The sequence below is a fragment of the Ceratosolen solmsi genome, unplaced genomic scaffold (assembly GCF_000503995.2).
Source record: "Ceratosolen solmsi marchali unplaced genomic scaffold, CerSol_1.0 scaffold35, whole genome shotgun sequence".
Taxonomy (NCBI): domain Eukaryota; kingdom Metazoa; phylum Arthropoda; class Insecta; order Hymenoptera; family Agaonidae; genus Ceratosolen; species Ceratosolen solmsi.
Window position 1 is genome coordinate 3,423,698 of NW_011948423.1, and position 15,259 is coordinate 3,438,956.

Below are 15,259 nucleotides of genomic sequence, written 5' to 3' on the forward strand. Positions count from 1 at the left end.
TTTGTTTTTTTTTTTTTTTTTTTTTTTTTTTTTTTTTTTTTTTTTTTTTTTTTTTTTTTTTTTGAACCTGAAAGTAAGGGAGAGCCAAATAAGAACAGATGGATTCGCGCGTAAAAGAGCAACGCAATCAAGCCTCCACTTTCTCTCCGTTCCAACTGAAAAAAAAAAAAAAAAAACCGAAAAACTCATGGGGTCGGAAGCGGCAAGGTCGGCTTTAAGTTCCCAAAGTGAATTTAATTCCCAACGGCAGAAAACTGGGGGCGCGATCCCGCTCGTTATGCGGTATCCACTTTTCTCGCGGTCTCGCGCCAAGAGCCTCAAATTGCAGCGACGTGGTTCAAGGGCTAAACACTGCGAGTCGTTTGTTCTCCGGAGCGCAAACCCAGGAAAAAAATGGGTTAAGCCGACTAAGTGAAGCGCTCGAGTCCCTCGAGCTTCTCTTCCCCCTATCCCGTCCCACCCAACGGCTTCAGCTCGGCTAACGACGACTAAGTCTCTGCGTGCGCGCGCGCTCCACTCCATCGGCTTCTTTAAAACAAATCCATCTCACGGAATTCCGAGAACGCGAAGGCCACGTGACTGTCCATGCCATTGCTCCGTGTCGGGTTCCCAGGATGACGGGAGGACGATTATTGGTTTAGACGGCAGCGCCTATCCTCGCCGAGCTCGATCTTCTCCTTCACGACGTATCGTCACGACCCTGAATTACGCCATTGTTCGAACGTAGCGCCGAGGCCTCTAAGAGCTTTGAGAAGTGGCCAGATTCTACAGGCGTGACCCCCTCCCTCTCCCGCCCTCCGGCGATCGACCAATACTCTCGGCCCAATTGGCTACTTCTCGGAGCTTAGTGACTTTGGTAATTAGTCTCGACCAATGTATCGTGAACGTGTCACGTCCCGACTGCGCCACACACCTGGTTACGTGCCATTCCCAGCAGCCGCTGGAGGTATGCTAATCTCGGGCTAAAGTCCACCGATTGAACTTGCGATGGGAGATTTATAATTCCCAGGAATAATTATTGGTCGGGGCTGCTCGATGGTGGCAATAGCGAACGTTCGGTCGAATCGCGAGTGCTTGCGTAATATAATGCTAGGGGATGAAAGGAACCGTGATGGATTCCTAATTAGCTTGGTGAACCACCTGCAACGCCGCCCCTGTCTCCACTCGCGACACGAATTCATCATATAAATTAATATGAAAGAGACGATAAGTTTACTCGGACGGAGGGCGCATTCCAAATTCATAGGAAATGGTGCTTCGTTAGGAGAAGACAATTTAATCAACGCCGAGAAAAATTCAATTGGACTCGGTCATATAAACAACGATCCTATTGCGTTGCGCGCATACCGATAGATTTCTTTTACTTTCCTTTACTTTTTCTGTTTTTTTTTTTTTTTTTTTTTTTTTTTTTTTTTTTTTTTTCGTATCGTTCCCCATCGCCCATCGCCCATCGCCCAGCTCCCCGGGCTACTTTGCCTCCGTAAATACGTCGACTATTTATCTTCGAGTTATTACGAGTGACAGCCAATCTTCGAATCTTAGGAAATTCGCCGACGAAACGAATTGTTGAATTTTTTGTGATCGATTTGACCGATCACTACTGGCCCATAAATTCCCTCGTTTGCGAGCGACAAACGAGACCGAAGGCTCGTCAAAATGCATCTAACGCAGGCTTGGAAAACCTATCCTCTCCCGCACGGCTTGTAAGCTCCGCGCGGAGGTCGGCAAATTAGAAAATTTCGTGATTGGCTCGAGCCGGGCGATGACTTAATTGCATCGGTCATCACGGATTTAGCACGAGGTGGCCAGGCCATCCTTCGAGCCGACTTCGTTATCCTTGGTAAGGGCAGACCTCCAGGTTCCTCTTTTCACATTATCAGCCAAACGCATGACCGACTGCACTACAGCTCGCCATTTGCTTACCCATTGTTGCTACTAATTATTATTTATACTTATTAATTTTTACGCGTTTATGCATTATACGCCGTTATTTTGCCTCTATTATACGTGATTATGTGGCCGGTCGTTATTGTTTTGCCGTTGTTACGACCTGGCCTGTTGAGTAATTTCCAGAGACGGGTTCCTCGTTCCTCAAAAATACAAGTACAAACAATTGCCAAAGAAAGTATAATTGACTTCCCATTGAAATAATATTCATTACAGTCATCGTATTGCAAATTAAAAAGCTTCGAATGTCTCTTTCATTTCTTTGGAGTTGAAAAAACAAGGCGTGGCAGGGGGCGGGGGAGGGGGGGGGGGGGGGGGGGGTTGGAAAGAAAAACAAGAAGAGAAACGAATAATGATGTATTAAACAATAAATAAATGAATGAAAGTAATGTTTCTTCAAATATTTCTAAATGTACGTGTGCACTTCTATTCTTCTATTTTCAAAACTATTTGTTTTTCTACAAATATTTGAAAGGGGCATTGATAAATTGTCCGACATCGCCGACAAATTAATAACTTTCAAACGATTCTAGAATTTCAAACTTCAACGAGCGTGAAAGGACGTGATCATAGCATAGACTCGCTCCATCCCTCTTCTCATTGGCTAGGCGTTACGAAATTCACAACCACTAGGGGAAATGATATTTAATTTGGAATGAATCAACAGTACTAATAAGTGTCTACGCGTATTTGCGAATGAGAGGATTTTTAATCGATCGAGCTTTCTCTTTAATTTTCTCTGTATATTCCGTCTCTATCTTGAAGTGCAAACGCGTTGCAATATTAACTAGGAGATTTCTATCAATTATCGTTTTTGAGTAATAGACGTGACAGACCTTAACGGTCTTCTCCTCGAATTATTGATAAGATGTGCTATATTGCAATTTTGACATTGACATGGATATTTATAAATTACGTGGCAGAAAAGCTTACACAAAACCTGAGATTTATCACGAGATTTAATGAAACAATATAATAAATTACGGCATAGCTTACGAAGCCATACAGCATGACTTTCCATGAATAAAAATCATGAATTAAAAAAAATATGAATAATTTACGGAAATACTGATTGGCCCTTCATGAATCAATTTGTACGGCTGTAATCACAATGCACTTTATGCATTGAAATTGTACGTGCTCGGATTGTTTTTCCTTGTTTATATTTTCTTTTTCTCTTTGTTTGATTTGTTTCCTCCTCCTCCTCCTCGTCGTCGTCGTCGTCGTCGTCGTCGTCGTCGTCGTCGTCGTCGTCATCGTCGTAGTCGTCGTTATTGTTGTTGTTGTTGTTGTTTTGTTTTGTTGTTGTGGTTTTGTTTTGTTTTAGATTTTGATAAAATTTCTAATGAAAATACAGTGTATTAGCAAAGATTAATTACCTTATAAATATACGATGCAATTAATTAAATTTACCACGTTTACTAGTTTTGTTGAAAAGAATTGTAAAAATAATTTTAAAAAAAAACTTTGAAAGTATTGTGCATGTGTAATATAATTATAAAGACATTTTAACTAATTATAAATTAAGGAATCTTATAAATTTTTAAGCACGAGATTTATTAGCATTGCTCCGCTCTTCACAGCATTTTGATAAATCTATTCTCGATATATATATATATATATATATATATATATATATATTACTTTCACTAACTGGAATGTAATATTATCTTCATATATTCATCTGGGTCTACCTAAAAGCTTATTACTTTCCAATTTTCTCGAATGAAAATTTTATTTGCCATTCTCTAATTTTCCATTTTATGGAAAATATTCAATCCAATATCAATATTAGTGTTTTCTAAGCTTCGATCCAAATATTTTTCGATTATTTTATCTGCACACTTTCTAAATTCCTCGCGATCGGCCTTTGACGAGGAAGAAACTCATATATTATGTCTATACGAATTTCTAAATTATTAATAAACATTTAAAAATATAAATTTTAAATAAAACACGAGTATCGATTTAGGAAAAATTAAATTTTCACTTATGTTGAAAATGCAAACTTAAATTAATTTGAAATCGTTTTGAGACTAATTCATTAACAATTCTTAATGATGCCTCCGTATTTTCCGTTTTGTTTTTAAAAATATGACGAATTCCCATAAAACTCGTAAAATTTTATTCCACCGATATAACGTAGAGAAAGAATACATTTTATTTTACCAGCTAAAAAGGAATAAATAAGCTTATTGCATTTTCTTAGCACTTTGTACGCAAAATAATAAAGACGATGAAAAGGCTCGATGGTTACAATGTCTCCTAAAAAAAAAATATAACATTGAGGATATTTTAATGACTCTGATTTAATTTATCATTTTTTATGAACAAATTGTGTCCACAAAATAACTTTATAATGCATTCTTCGGCATGGTTGAATGATGGGCAATTTTAATTCGCTGAAAATCAAAATGTAAACTCACCGAACGGTTATGACAAATCTACAAATTTGGACTCTGTCCAACATCTTCCTTATAAAGTTAAGGATTATATTTGAAATTTGTAAAAATTACATCTGATTCAGCTTTCATTCAAACGTTACAATAAAATTTCACTTTAATTTAGAAATATTTTTTTAAAAAAATTGCAATAGGACTTTCTAAAATGTTGGAAATAAGGAAATCCGACTGGAATCTTTCAATGTGAAATTGCTTAGTAAAAGAACTTTTGGCATCGTTGGACTAAAGATACAGATTATCGTATCATTTATTAATTTTTTATTTTCTTTTTGGCGCAATTTTCGTTCGTTTATGTATAAAATCGTCGCTCGCATAAGTTGAAAATAATAATTCGAAGCGCATTAAAAATTCATTCTTATTGTCAAGAAGCATTCGATATTTTTAACAAAATTCATGCAATGAATTTAATAAAGATTAACAAACTTTTCAAAACTGTCCCATTGCATGTGGTTTTGCGAAGGAAATTGCACAATGAAATTCTAACCAAAATGAACTTCTAAAGAACGACTGTGTCAAAAGAATGTATTCATTTTCGCAATATTTAAGGTCTTGGCTTTTCGGCCTTCCCACAAAAGAAAAACTCCGAAAGCTTTATTTTAATAAAGCGACTATTTCAAGGAGAGAAAAGTTGAGTAAAAGTGACGAATGAAGATACACGCGACACTGAATATCCAGCAGTAAAAGAAAGACGAGTAAAGCAAGAACATCCTCTCATTTATTTCTTTTCCGTTCGTTTGTCAAACTTTTTCTATCGATTTCAGATTAAATACGTCCTTTATAATTGAACTAGCTCCTTCGTTTCCAGTGGTGGAATATGATTTTATTACTCTATCGCTTAATGCGGAATTTCATCAACGCCTTGGATCACCACCACTAATGCATTTAATTTTACGCTTCTTCGTCTTGCGCGCCATAATCCAAGAGTGCCGTAACTTAATCGCCCCCAATTGAACCGTTAAACCACGAGAAAAAGTACGGCCGCGTTAAATTGCTCCTTAAAGCGCAAAATAACCAATTATTTCTAAGTGGAAAATAACCACAAAGACAATAGTAGCAGTTGATTTGCCGAGGTCATGCGCTTACTTTTGAAATAACCGAGGCACGTGCACGACAGGGTATTGCCAGCTTCGTCTCGCTATCGGCCGAGTACAACATTTGCGTGGCCGTGAGCGAGAAGATCATGCGGAACGCCAAGCCCGAGGACTTCGAGAGGATCGTCGAGCACCTCGACTCCAAGCGGAACGCGCGCGGCGTCGTCCTGTTCGTCGACGAGGACAATATCAGGTAAGTTGTAAAAACTTTCGTGTGTTGTGCGCTCTCTCTCTCTCTCTCTCTCTCTCTCTCTCTCGCCCCTCCAGCACGGCCACCTCTCCCCGCCCCGAACTTTCCGAACCAAAAAACCTTCCCCACTCCAGGACTCTTTACTCAAGCACCACCGTGCACTTCTTATGCGATATTACGCGTGTAAGTTTAACCTCGTGGGACTAAACCTCGGGAGAGGAGAGCAATTTGTACTATTCTCCATGTAAATGAAAATCAGGAAAATCTCACTCTGTCTTTCATTGAGCTTCGTGATCTCAGGAAGACTGGCTCGGGGCTCGCGTCTATATGCGCCTATGGAAGACGTGATTCCCCTCGGTAATGAAAGTTACCTCTCGCGAGCTCACCGAAAATAAAGAGGGTGAAGATACAGAAGGCGACCGGGTGCGGAGGCAATAAATGAGAGAGAGAGTGGTGGGAGGGGAGAGATCGAGACAGGCCAAGACCAGGTGGTAAATTTTCTGATAGAGAGAAAACGAGGTGGACGAGGGCTTAACTAGGGTTAACTCCGGTCGGGCAGGATTCGGCGCTCTCCCTCCCCCCCCCCTCCTCGCTCTCTCTCTCTCTCTTTCTCTCTATCTTTATATATATATATATATATATATATATACCTGTACCGCTATTTTATGTTTTCGACCGCTCCTCTCGATATGTCATTCCGTAAAAATGAGAGGGAGCCGAAGAGTTGTGTGTATACCCTCTTAAATAATGCGATTATTTTTCTGGCTTTACAGCTTCGGGCTACGTGGCCGAGTTTTTTTTTTTTTATTTTTTTCCTCTTCTCCCTCTCGTAACCCCGACTTCGCTCGGCTCTATCCCGTCGCCGTTCGACGCTCGTTCGTTTTTCTTACGAGAGTAGGCGGCGCCGGTAATGGTCAACGCTTTCTACCGACTACACTTCAGACCGGAGTTTCGACTCCGCTGCGAGTCAGGAGAATTATGCCCTCGAATGAGCCGAAACTTCCGCGTCCGTGTAACTATAGCAAATAAACACTCTCCCCCCGCCCCCGGCGCCGAATAGGAAGAATCAAATGCAATCCCGAGTTTTTCGCATAATTGGCGCTTTCTCGGTCAACTTTGCCGATGCGACATGGGACTTTTGTATTTCGTATGTCTGGGTCACTTTCGCTCCAAATAGCAGCGAGAAACGTTTTGGCCTAATATCCGTCTGCCTATTGGCCACCTCTTAATCACTCATTGTGTCATATAAGAAAACGATCGAATAAGATGAGGAATTACTTCGTAGAATCCTACGCTCTCCAAGAGATAATTGACAGGTCAGTTATTTTTTCGTTTTTTTCCGCTTGTTTATTAAAAGTTCCATCAACTGCCGGAATTGTTGGTAACTACTTTATCCACCCATTCGGCATGCGGTCCGTTCGAAGGCGTTAAAATCGAAGTCAACGAAGGACGCTTCGTTTGACTCGATTATTTGAAAAATCAAAATTTCTAATTTAACGCACGTCTAAGAGATGCCATGGAACAGAAATTCTTTAATTAAGCATAAGCTGACATAAGCCAATAGCTCGTGGCATCAAAGAAACCTAATGAAATGGTTGATTGGTCGAATAATAAAGCGAAATTAAATTGTTAAAAAATCCTAAAAATTCTCAATGCTAAAGTATATGTGCTATTTAGCATTGTCAATGTGGAGTATTTGTAGGCAAGTTCATTTATAAAAGCTCCCTTAAGCCGCCACAGCTACGGGATTTCCATTGTATATTCAAAATTATGTCAATTAACGAACGGCACTTATTTATCAATGTTTATTTGCCCGACACTGAGCACTTTGCAAATGTCAGTAAACACCGGTAATGAGAATTGTTTCCCCAGTTATTTTACTCACAGACCTTACTTTTTTTTTTTTTTTTTTTTGTTTTTTTAAATGACTTTTTCACTAGTTTTCCACAGTTATTTCTCTCGTAGGTTTTTCCTTCTTTAATGGCTTTGCCACTAGTTTTGCGCGCTCGAACTTTCAAGAAAATGTTCAAATGAAATTACATTCAATCTATTAAAGATAACTTTGTCCCTGACAACACGAAGCGAATCTGCCAGCTTATTTCAAATATCAATCTGTCAAATCCTTACTGAAATCTCTCGAAATTCCTTATTTCCGCATAACGCCATTATCTAGAATTACCCGCTGACACGAGCACGAAAAAAAAAGAGACGAACGACTCTTGCCGTACACGTACGTTAATGTCATCTCGTCACGGCTCACTCTCACTCTCTCTCTCTCTCTCTCTCTCTCTTTCTTTCTCTCTCAATCTAGCTCTCCTTCGCTAACTCGATTAATTCGCCCGTAGATCGTAGATCGCGGGAACACTCAGCACTCGTTCGGACACATACTCGGGCATTCTTGCGGCGCACGTAGACACCGTAATTTCGTGACTCGGCGCGTCTTCTATGGCAGCGTGAATACGAATCGGACGCTTTGAAGGGCGCGATTGACGTATCGGGGCCGCGGTGCTTTGTATTCTTCTAGGGAGATGAGAGAGCGAGAGCGAAAGGGGGTTGGATAAAAGTTGCGGTACCCGACGATTACGTGCCGGAGCGACGAGACGAACTCCAGAAGACGTTGCGTCGTTCATCATTGACCCAGCAATTCCTCACGTAATTCTTTGTGCGGAAATTCTGTAAATTCGGGAAATTCCGCGGCTCTCGTTGCGCGCGACAGCCGTCGTATGAGAATTTCATTCTCTCTTCGAGGCCGCACTTAAGTTTCATCCCGCTGGGCAAAATGGCATTCCCGCGCGACGAAAGAAAGAAGAAAGGGGCGTATGGAGATGGATTGAGAAAGCGCTGAGAAATGACAATCGCGTGGGGCAAAAATCGTGAAAGACGCGACGCTCGACTTCGTCGTCTACTTTTCCGACTTTCTATGGCACCTAAGAGATAATAAGAGAGAGCCTCCGTGCGGTTCCGTGGATAAAAAAAAAAAAAAAGAGAAGAAAAAGCATATGCCATGAGCGGCTTATTTCCATTCGATTAGCCGTCGATTAGCCTGGCAATAAATTTCGTCGTATTCTTCGCGCGAGATGACAAATACGCGGCTACATATACTATATACATATATACGGCGGAGAGTAAAAGGGGGAAGGGCTGCGCGGTAAGAAAAATGTGAGACGATCGTTTTGTATAGATGCGGAAGAGTAACTGTGGATTCGTATTTTTTCAAGCACCACGCAATGCATAATTTACAAAAACTTATTATTTAATAATGCGACATCTCAGATTTCCCGACGAAAAATCTATGTAATGTGATTTTCATTAAAAAGGAAAATTGGATGAAGAATTTAATTAAAAGCTTTTCCACTCGAGTCAATTATTTTCGCCTTTTTAAATCAGTGAGAATTCACTTTATATAACTATTCCTTTGTTATTTCGTGAATAATTTCAAGTCTACAAAAATATTATTGGAATGGATGCTGGTTGCTGGACGCTGGATGCTGTTTGTTAAGAAAGCGAAAATTGCGCTTTTACTCACAGATTTTCACTGTGAATAAAGTTGAAAATCATTTTTAATTTGTGTTTACAATACGCAGACCGCAAAGGATAAAGTCGTCAGTCGAGATAGCGAGTGAATGTTTGATTTTAATTTTTGAAATTCCTAGATATGATTATCGAGCGCAAACAAAAAAAAAACGTGATTTTGTTTTTATCGCCATAAAACACAATCGATTTCACTATCGATTTCACTTGATTTGCAATTTTTCTTCCCTATCTTCATTCATATGAACAAAAAACAAAAATATATTTTACCAAAATTTTAACAGCAATATTAAATGATATTTGCCGTGTGCTGACAAATTTTGTAGCTCAAATGTAAAAAGAAAAACAGAAATAAAATTTAAAAAAAAATACATCTTTTTTTATAAACAATATATACCGTATGATAGATACGGTATAAAAAATTTATTTACAGAAACATTACGCAACTGTCGTTTGTTTTTTCGATACATCATTATTTTTAAATATAAGCAAACATGGAATAAAAAATTAATTTACTTAAAACTTTAATTAAAAACGTTTTGTAATGTCGTCTAACTTGCCTACTTTACATCTAATTAATCGAACATCTCCTAAAAAATTATCTATCATTTATCCATTATTAACATTATTTAAACAATTACGTACAATTGCAGTTACATTTAATATTTATTAAACCAATTTTCTGCTCCATCTACAGTGTGGCATTTTCGGACGACTAGATTTCCGTTTCGTTTTTTTTTTTTTTTTCTTACAACTCTCGACACTATTCATTTTCGATACGAAGCATTATTTTTTGCAAATGTATCAAATCTAAATTTGACGTTCACGCGTACATTGGGGGGGGGCGTGACGGATCATGTATCTTCTTCATGATTCCCTTATTCCAAGGGGACTTTTTACTAATGTTGTAGCAACACTCGCCAAAGGCTGAGAAGCTATCAAAGTGACGTACGCATAATTCCACGGTGTAAAAAGAGAAACAGATAATTCGAGTCTTTGTCGTCAAAACAATAGAAAGAGGAAAAAGAAAATAATAATAATGATAATAGCATACGTCAAAACTTAAATGACTTGTGAATTATTTATTTTCATACTGTATTGCTAACACTCGTTGATAACATAGAAATAAATCCAATGAAACTCTATAGGATGAGAAAGAAAAAGAAGAAAAAGAAGAAAAAGAAGAAGAAGAAGAAGAAGAAGAAGAAGAAGAAGAAGAGACAAAGACAAAGAAGACGGTAGTCGCCGATTTACCAAGTAGCAAGTGTCTCTGTATGCAGCGACAGCAATTGCTCATCCTCTTAGCGGAAATCGTTCAGATATCTCAATTGCTTGGAATCATTCGGTCTCTTTTGAATAAAAAATATAAATAAAAATACCGGATAAGGTTGGAAGCGAGGGGCGAGGTAAAATCGTAGGGAATGAAGATAGAGAGAGAGAGAGAGAGAGAGAGAGAGAGAGAGAGAGAGAGCGAAACGTGCAGCCGAGTAATTTAAAGGAAAAGCCATCGCGCGAGAAGACTGAAATCGAAAACGAGTCAATGTTAGCGTTAGGCGGGAGGATATCGTTGGGGCAGACTAAGAGAGAAATAGAAGAGGGATAAAAGAAAGCGCAGTCTCAGGGTGCCTTGGGTAAAAGAATATGCTCACTTTGCCCAGGATTACATTGGAATCTGCACTTATTGCTGATCAAAATGAAGTTTATTTTTTGTCCCTGTATTTCTCCTCGGATAAGATCATTTGTTTTATGTGCTTTTATATGCTCGCGCGCGCGCGCTCGTGCTTATAAACCATACATGTAGTTTGCGTATGAAACCAGACTTCGACGACGACTGCACTCGAAATCGCGACTGGCTTTCCAAATAAAACTCGACTCGTCTGAGGTGGCTTCTTCGCGTCTCGGTGACTGATCGATGATGAAAGTATTCTGAAACCCAATCTGAATGTATATAACGCTCCTTTCCACGATTTTCTCGACTGAATAACCCACTGAAACTCACCTTGCCACATCGCTTGTCACATCAGAGTTCTATGCCACTGTATTACTAGTTTAAGCATGTCCCATCGTTTTTGGCGCAGATGCAATAAGCAATCGTTCGACCCAATAGGCCAATAGGCCATCGCGATTCCATCATCGGCTCGTGTTCTCATAAAACATTGACCATATGAATAAGAGACAGTAAGAGGCGAATTGATAAATCAATTTCATTTCGCTAGCTTGTATTGAACACCATTAAGCACACGCACAAGCGTATACATAAACTTAAACTTACCTCGTGGTCACATAAATTTCAATAATCTAGCTGGGCGTCCCAGTGTTAAAAGCATCGCCGTTAAAAGGTTGCGAGCAAGCATTGCAAGGGAAAAAGAAATCGACAGACATTAGTGATAATGGGCGCTTTAGAGGATCGAGTCGATAATTGATGAAGGCACGGGACGAGATGCATAATACCGCGTGGCACGCGGCCGGAAACGCAGTCGTCATTATTAAGTGAGCAAGTTAGCCGAAGCCCAATGCATTGAATGGCCGCCGAATGAAATATTCGGTCGAGGCTGTCGATCTTATGGAGATAAATGGCCGGTCGGCGGTTAGGTGGCCGACTATAGCCCAACTCGCACTACTTGGCTCTGGCGCGTACGCTCAGCAAGGACGCGTGGCGCACTTGGTTCCGATAACTAATTTATCCTTGGAATTAACAATTGAAGTTGGTGGCGACCGATGGTGGTCCCTTAATGCTTCTTCTATTAATCGCTACGATTCATCTGACTTCCGCTTGAAAAAGTAAATTTGTCTCAGGGCGCATGAATTATGCAGGCGGCGATGTATTTTTAAGGCCGCGGAATTTGGCCGCTCTACAACAATAATTGACCTTGATAAAGAAAATAAAATTCAGCGGGTATTTGATTGGATCTAATGTTTAAGCTCCGATGACATTTCGTCATCATAATCATTGAACGAGTGTAAAGTCGAAGAATTTTCCATCATTCTAAGAGTTTTCGGGGAAAATTTATAATGGCAGCGAGCGAATTGAGATGCGCGGAAATGGCAAAAAGTAGTTTCCATTTCAATTAGAAACTCATTGAAATGTAAATTTACGCTGTACATCTTGAGAATCGTGATTTCCCTTAACAAGCATGCGTTCGCAAATATTTTCTCATTTTTTAGCAATCCTTCCGATTGCAACAAATTAATTCGAAAATTTCGTCCCAATAGATTATAAAAGTCTCGGAGGGAATGCTAATGTGGATGTGAGGAGAAAGGCTTTTCGTAGAAATGATATATCAAAAGGATAATTAAGAGCTTAATGGACGAAATTAATCAACTACTTCGAATCAATCAAGTTTCGCGCTTTTACTGCAAAAACTTGCGAGGCGAATTCGAAAGCCCTTTAAAAAAGTATCTAGCAATTTAGAAAATAGGAGGAAAATAAATAAGTTACAAGTAAAAACATTTATTTAGGTAAGTGCTTAAAAGATCTGAAGCACTTTTATAGTTCGCTTTAAAAGTGGTAAATAAAAACAGTGGGCGAAACAGGAGCTCGTAAGTATTCCGTAAAGGTGCTCAGTAAGCAATGAAGGTTAAATTGCGTAGCAGGAAAGAAATCATCATCATCATCATCATCATCATCTCTCTCTATCTCTCTCTCTCTCTCTCTCTCTCTCTCTATATATATATATATATATATATATATATTCATCCCTATACTACGATTATATCATAGTGTTGCTTGTACGGTCCTCACGAACCGTATAATTTTAATTTTTAAAAATCCTTTAGGCTCCATCGAAATTTATTCGCGACTTTAACAAGTTCGACTAGAGTCACATGTATTCTTGCCGTCCATTCGTTGTGTAAAAATCGCTGGAAAAGCATCGGGTAAGACCCGTGATCGGCGAGCTGGAAGAAAAATCAGATAAAACGAAAGGAGCGCTATGATGTAAAGTGCGTTAGGGTTTGGCGGGGGAGGATTCGAGATGGATCCCTCAGGATAAGATCGGCACGTGGCGGGTAGAATTATACCTTTCGGACGAACGGGCTAAAGTTTTTTCGCTCGGCAAGGAAAGAGGATACGCTCGCCACGCCGAAACCCGATAGCTGACGGAAGCGTGAGAAGTTGCACGCACCACCACGGGAGCGTATATCTAGGGGATGGCTAGTAGGAGTTTAGTACTCTCCTACCAAATCAGCGGGGCATTCCGACTGATTTATGTCTAGTTAGAAGAAAGGTAAAAAAGATCGGAGGCGCTCTCTAAGTAAGAAATAAAATGATGCTTGCGAGGCCGAGCACGTCCCAGATGAATTTATGTCTCCGAGTCGGGAGAAGCTCGGATGTCGCGAAGCAGTTGAGAGTGAGAGTGAGAATGAGAGTGAGAGCGCGAGGATGGGGTGGGGTGTATGAGGAGAGGAAGATGTAAGGGCTGCTCGGGGAATGGAGTGACGAGGGGCTCGGATGATGCCATTTGTTCGCTATTATCGGAGCTCGATTAAATAAGCGAGCGGAGCGCTGCGTGACGAGTGAAATCGCTTTTGCTTGTTATTCCAGGAAACTGCTGCAGGCAACGATTAAGGCCAACAAGACGGGACACTTCACGTGGGTCGGCAGCGACTCCTGGGGCGCGAAGGTCCACCCCGTGCGCGAGCAGGAGTACGCGGCCGAGGGCGCCATCACGATACTGCCTTTCCGCAACTCCCTCGAAGGTCGGTGGAGCTTTATATTATCAGCCGTTGGACCTATCGACACGGCCGTTTTCGATTCTGGGTCAGACCGTGTTGCATAAGATACCGAAATGAAGTGATAATACGTACGGTCGGCTCGTCCCTACTTCAGAATATCGGAATTTTATTCTTACAAAGGCCTACCTTTCGAGACAATTATTAAAGTCATATAAAATAGTCATACACGCGAGTACGTGGGCGTGCTCACACACTTGCGCGTAGTTGCGCGCTCGCGTGCGCGCGCTTGTGGGTGTGTACGTACGTACATATATATATATATATATATATATATATATCGTTTTTCTTATGCATGCGCGTGGTTTAGCGTGCATGTGTGTACGTACGTATGTACTTATGGATGTATGCATGTACGTGTGCATATATGTGGGTGTTTTATTGCGTATGTACGTACGTACGTAGGTAGGCCTGTATGCGTACATAAATGCGTGGATGAATTACATCTATCGTGACGTGACGAAGGACGTATAAATTTCAACTTGAATATTGCTTTAACATTGTGTCTCCTCCTCACTTACATCACGCGTTATTTCATTGAAAAGGAAGTTGTTAAATTTACGACTTTTGAACGAGCGATAAAAAAAAATAATCAAGTATCAATCCTTTCGATTATCAGTTTTTAAAATACCAAAAAGTTTTATTATTATGTATAACTCAAGCTGTCAATGCTCTAAATATAATGCACACAGGATGCCAAGTTCTTCATTCTTGAATTATTTGAATATTCGGATATTCGAATCTACGATATAACTCGGTATAAGGAGGTTTCATTGCTATATCCTCATCATAGTTTCAGTCATGTAAAACATCTAAATACCTTTAGTCTTCGTTTCACCCTGATTTCTCATTACGAATAAACTCAACTTAAATGTTATAATGCTTCAAGCTGTCGGAAATATTCAAGCTGTAAAACTAAAATGCTTTTCAAGATATTCCACGTTAAAGTAAAGGTGAAAAATTTATTCGACAGCGAGTAATAGCTGAAAAATATGATTGTTCTTTTTAAGAATATTTTGACATTAATAGTTGGCATGAAATTGTGAAAAATAATTTAACCTCTAGTGAACTTAAAATTAATGATACGTCAAATGTAAATACTCGTTCTAATTATTATTTGTTGTCGCAAGCTTGTGGAATTAGAATTTAATATTATTATTTTTTTCGCAAAACTAATAACGTCAAATTTTTGCCATTACTCAGTCAAATAAGTTTTCTTTCTTTTATACTCATTTTTTTCACTCATTAAAATAAGAAAAATGATAATTACTATTACATCTATGAAGAAGCAAATTAAAAAATGTAAA

General features: G+C 39.6%; 1 protein-coding gene across 1 annotated transcript in view; it reads left to right on the plus strand.

Annotated features, from left to right (window-relative positions):
• LOC105362395 (metabotropic glutamate receptor 7) overlaps positions 1-15,259 on the plus strand; it is a 62,317-nt gene that overhangs the window by 17,812 nt on the left and 29,246 nt on the right. The window contains exons 5-6 of the mRNA XM_011499835.1: positions 5,524-5,693; positions 13,765-13,919. Of these exons, the coding sequence (XP_011498137.1) occupies positions 5,524-5,693; positions 13,765-13,919 (325 nt within the window). The remainder of the gene's footprint in view (positions 1-5,523; positions 5,694-13,764; positions 13,920-15,259) is intronic.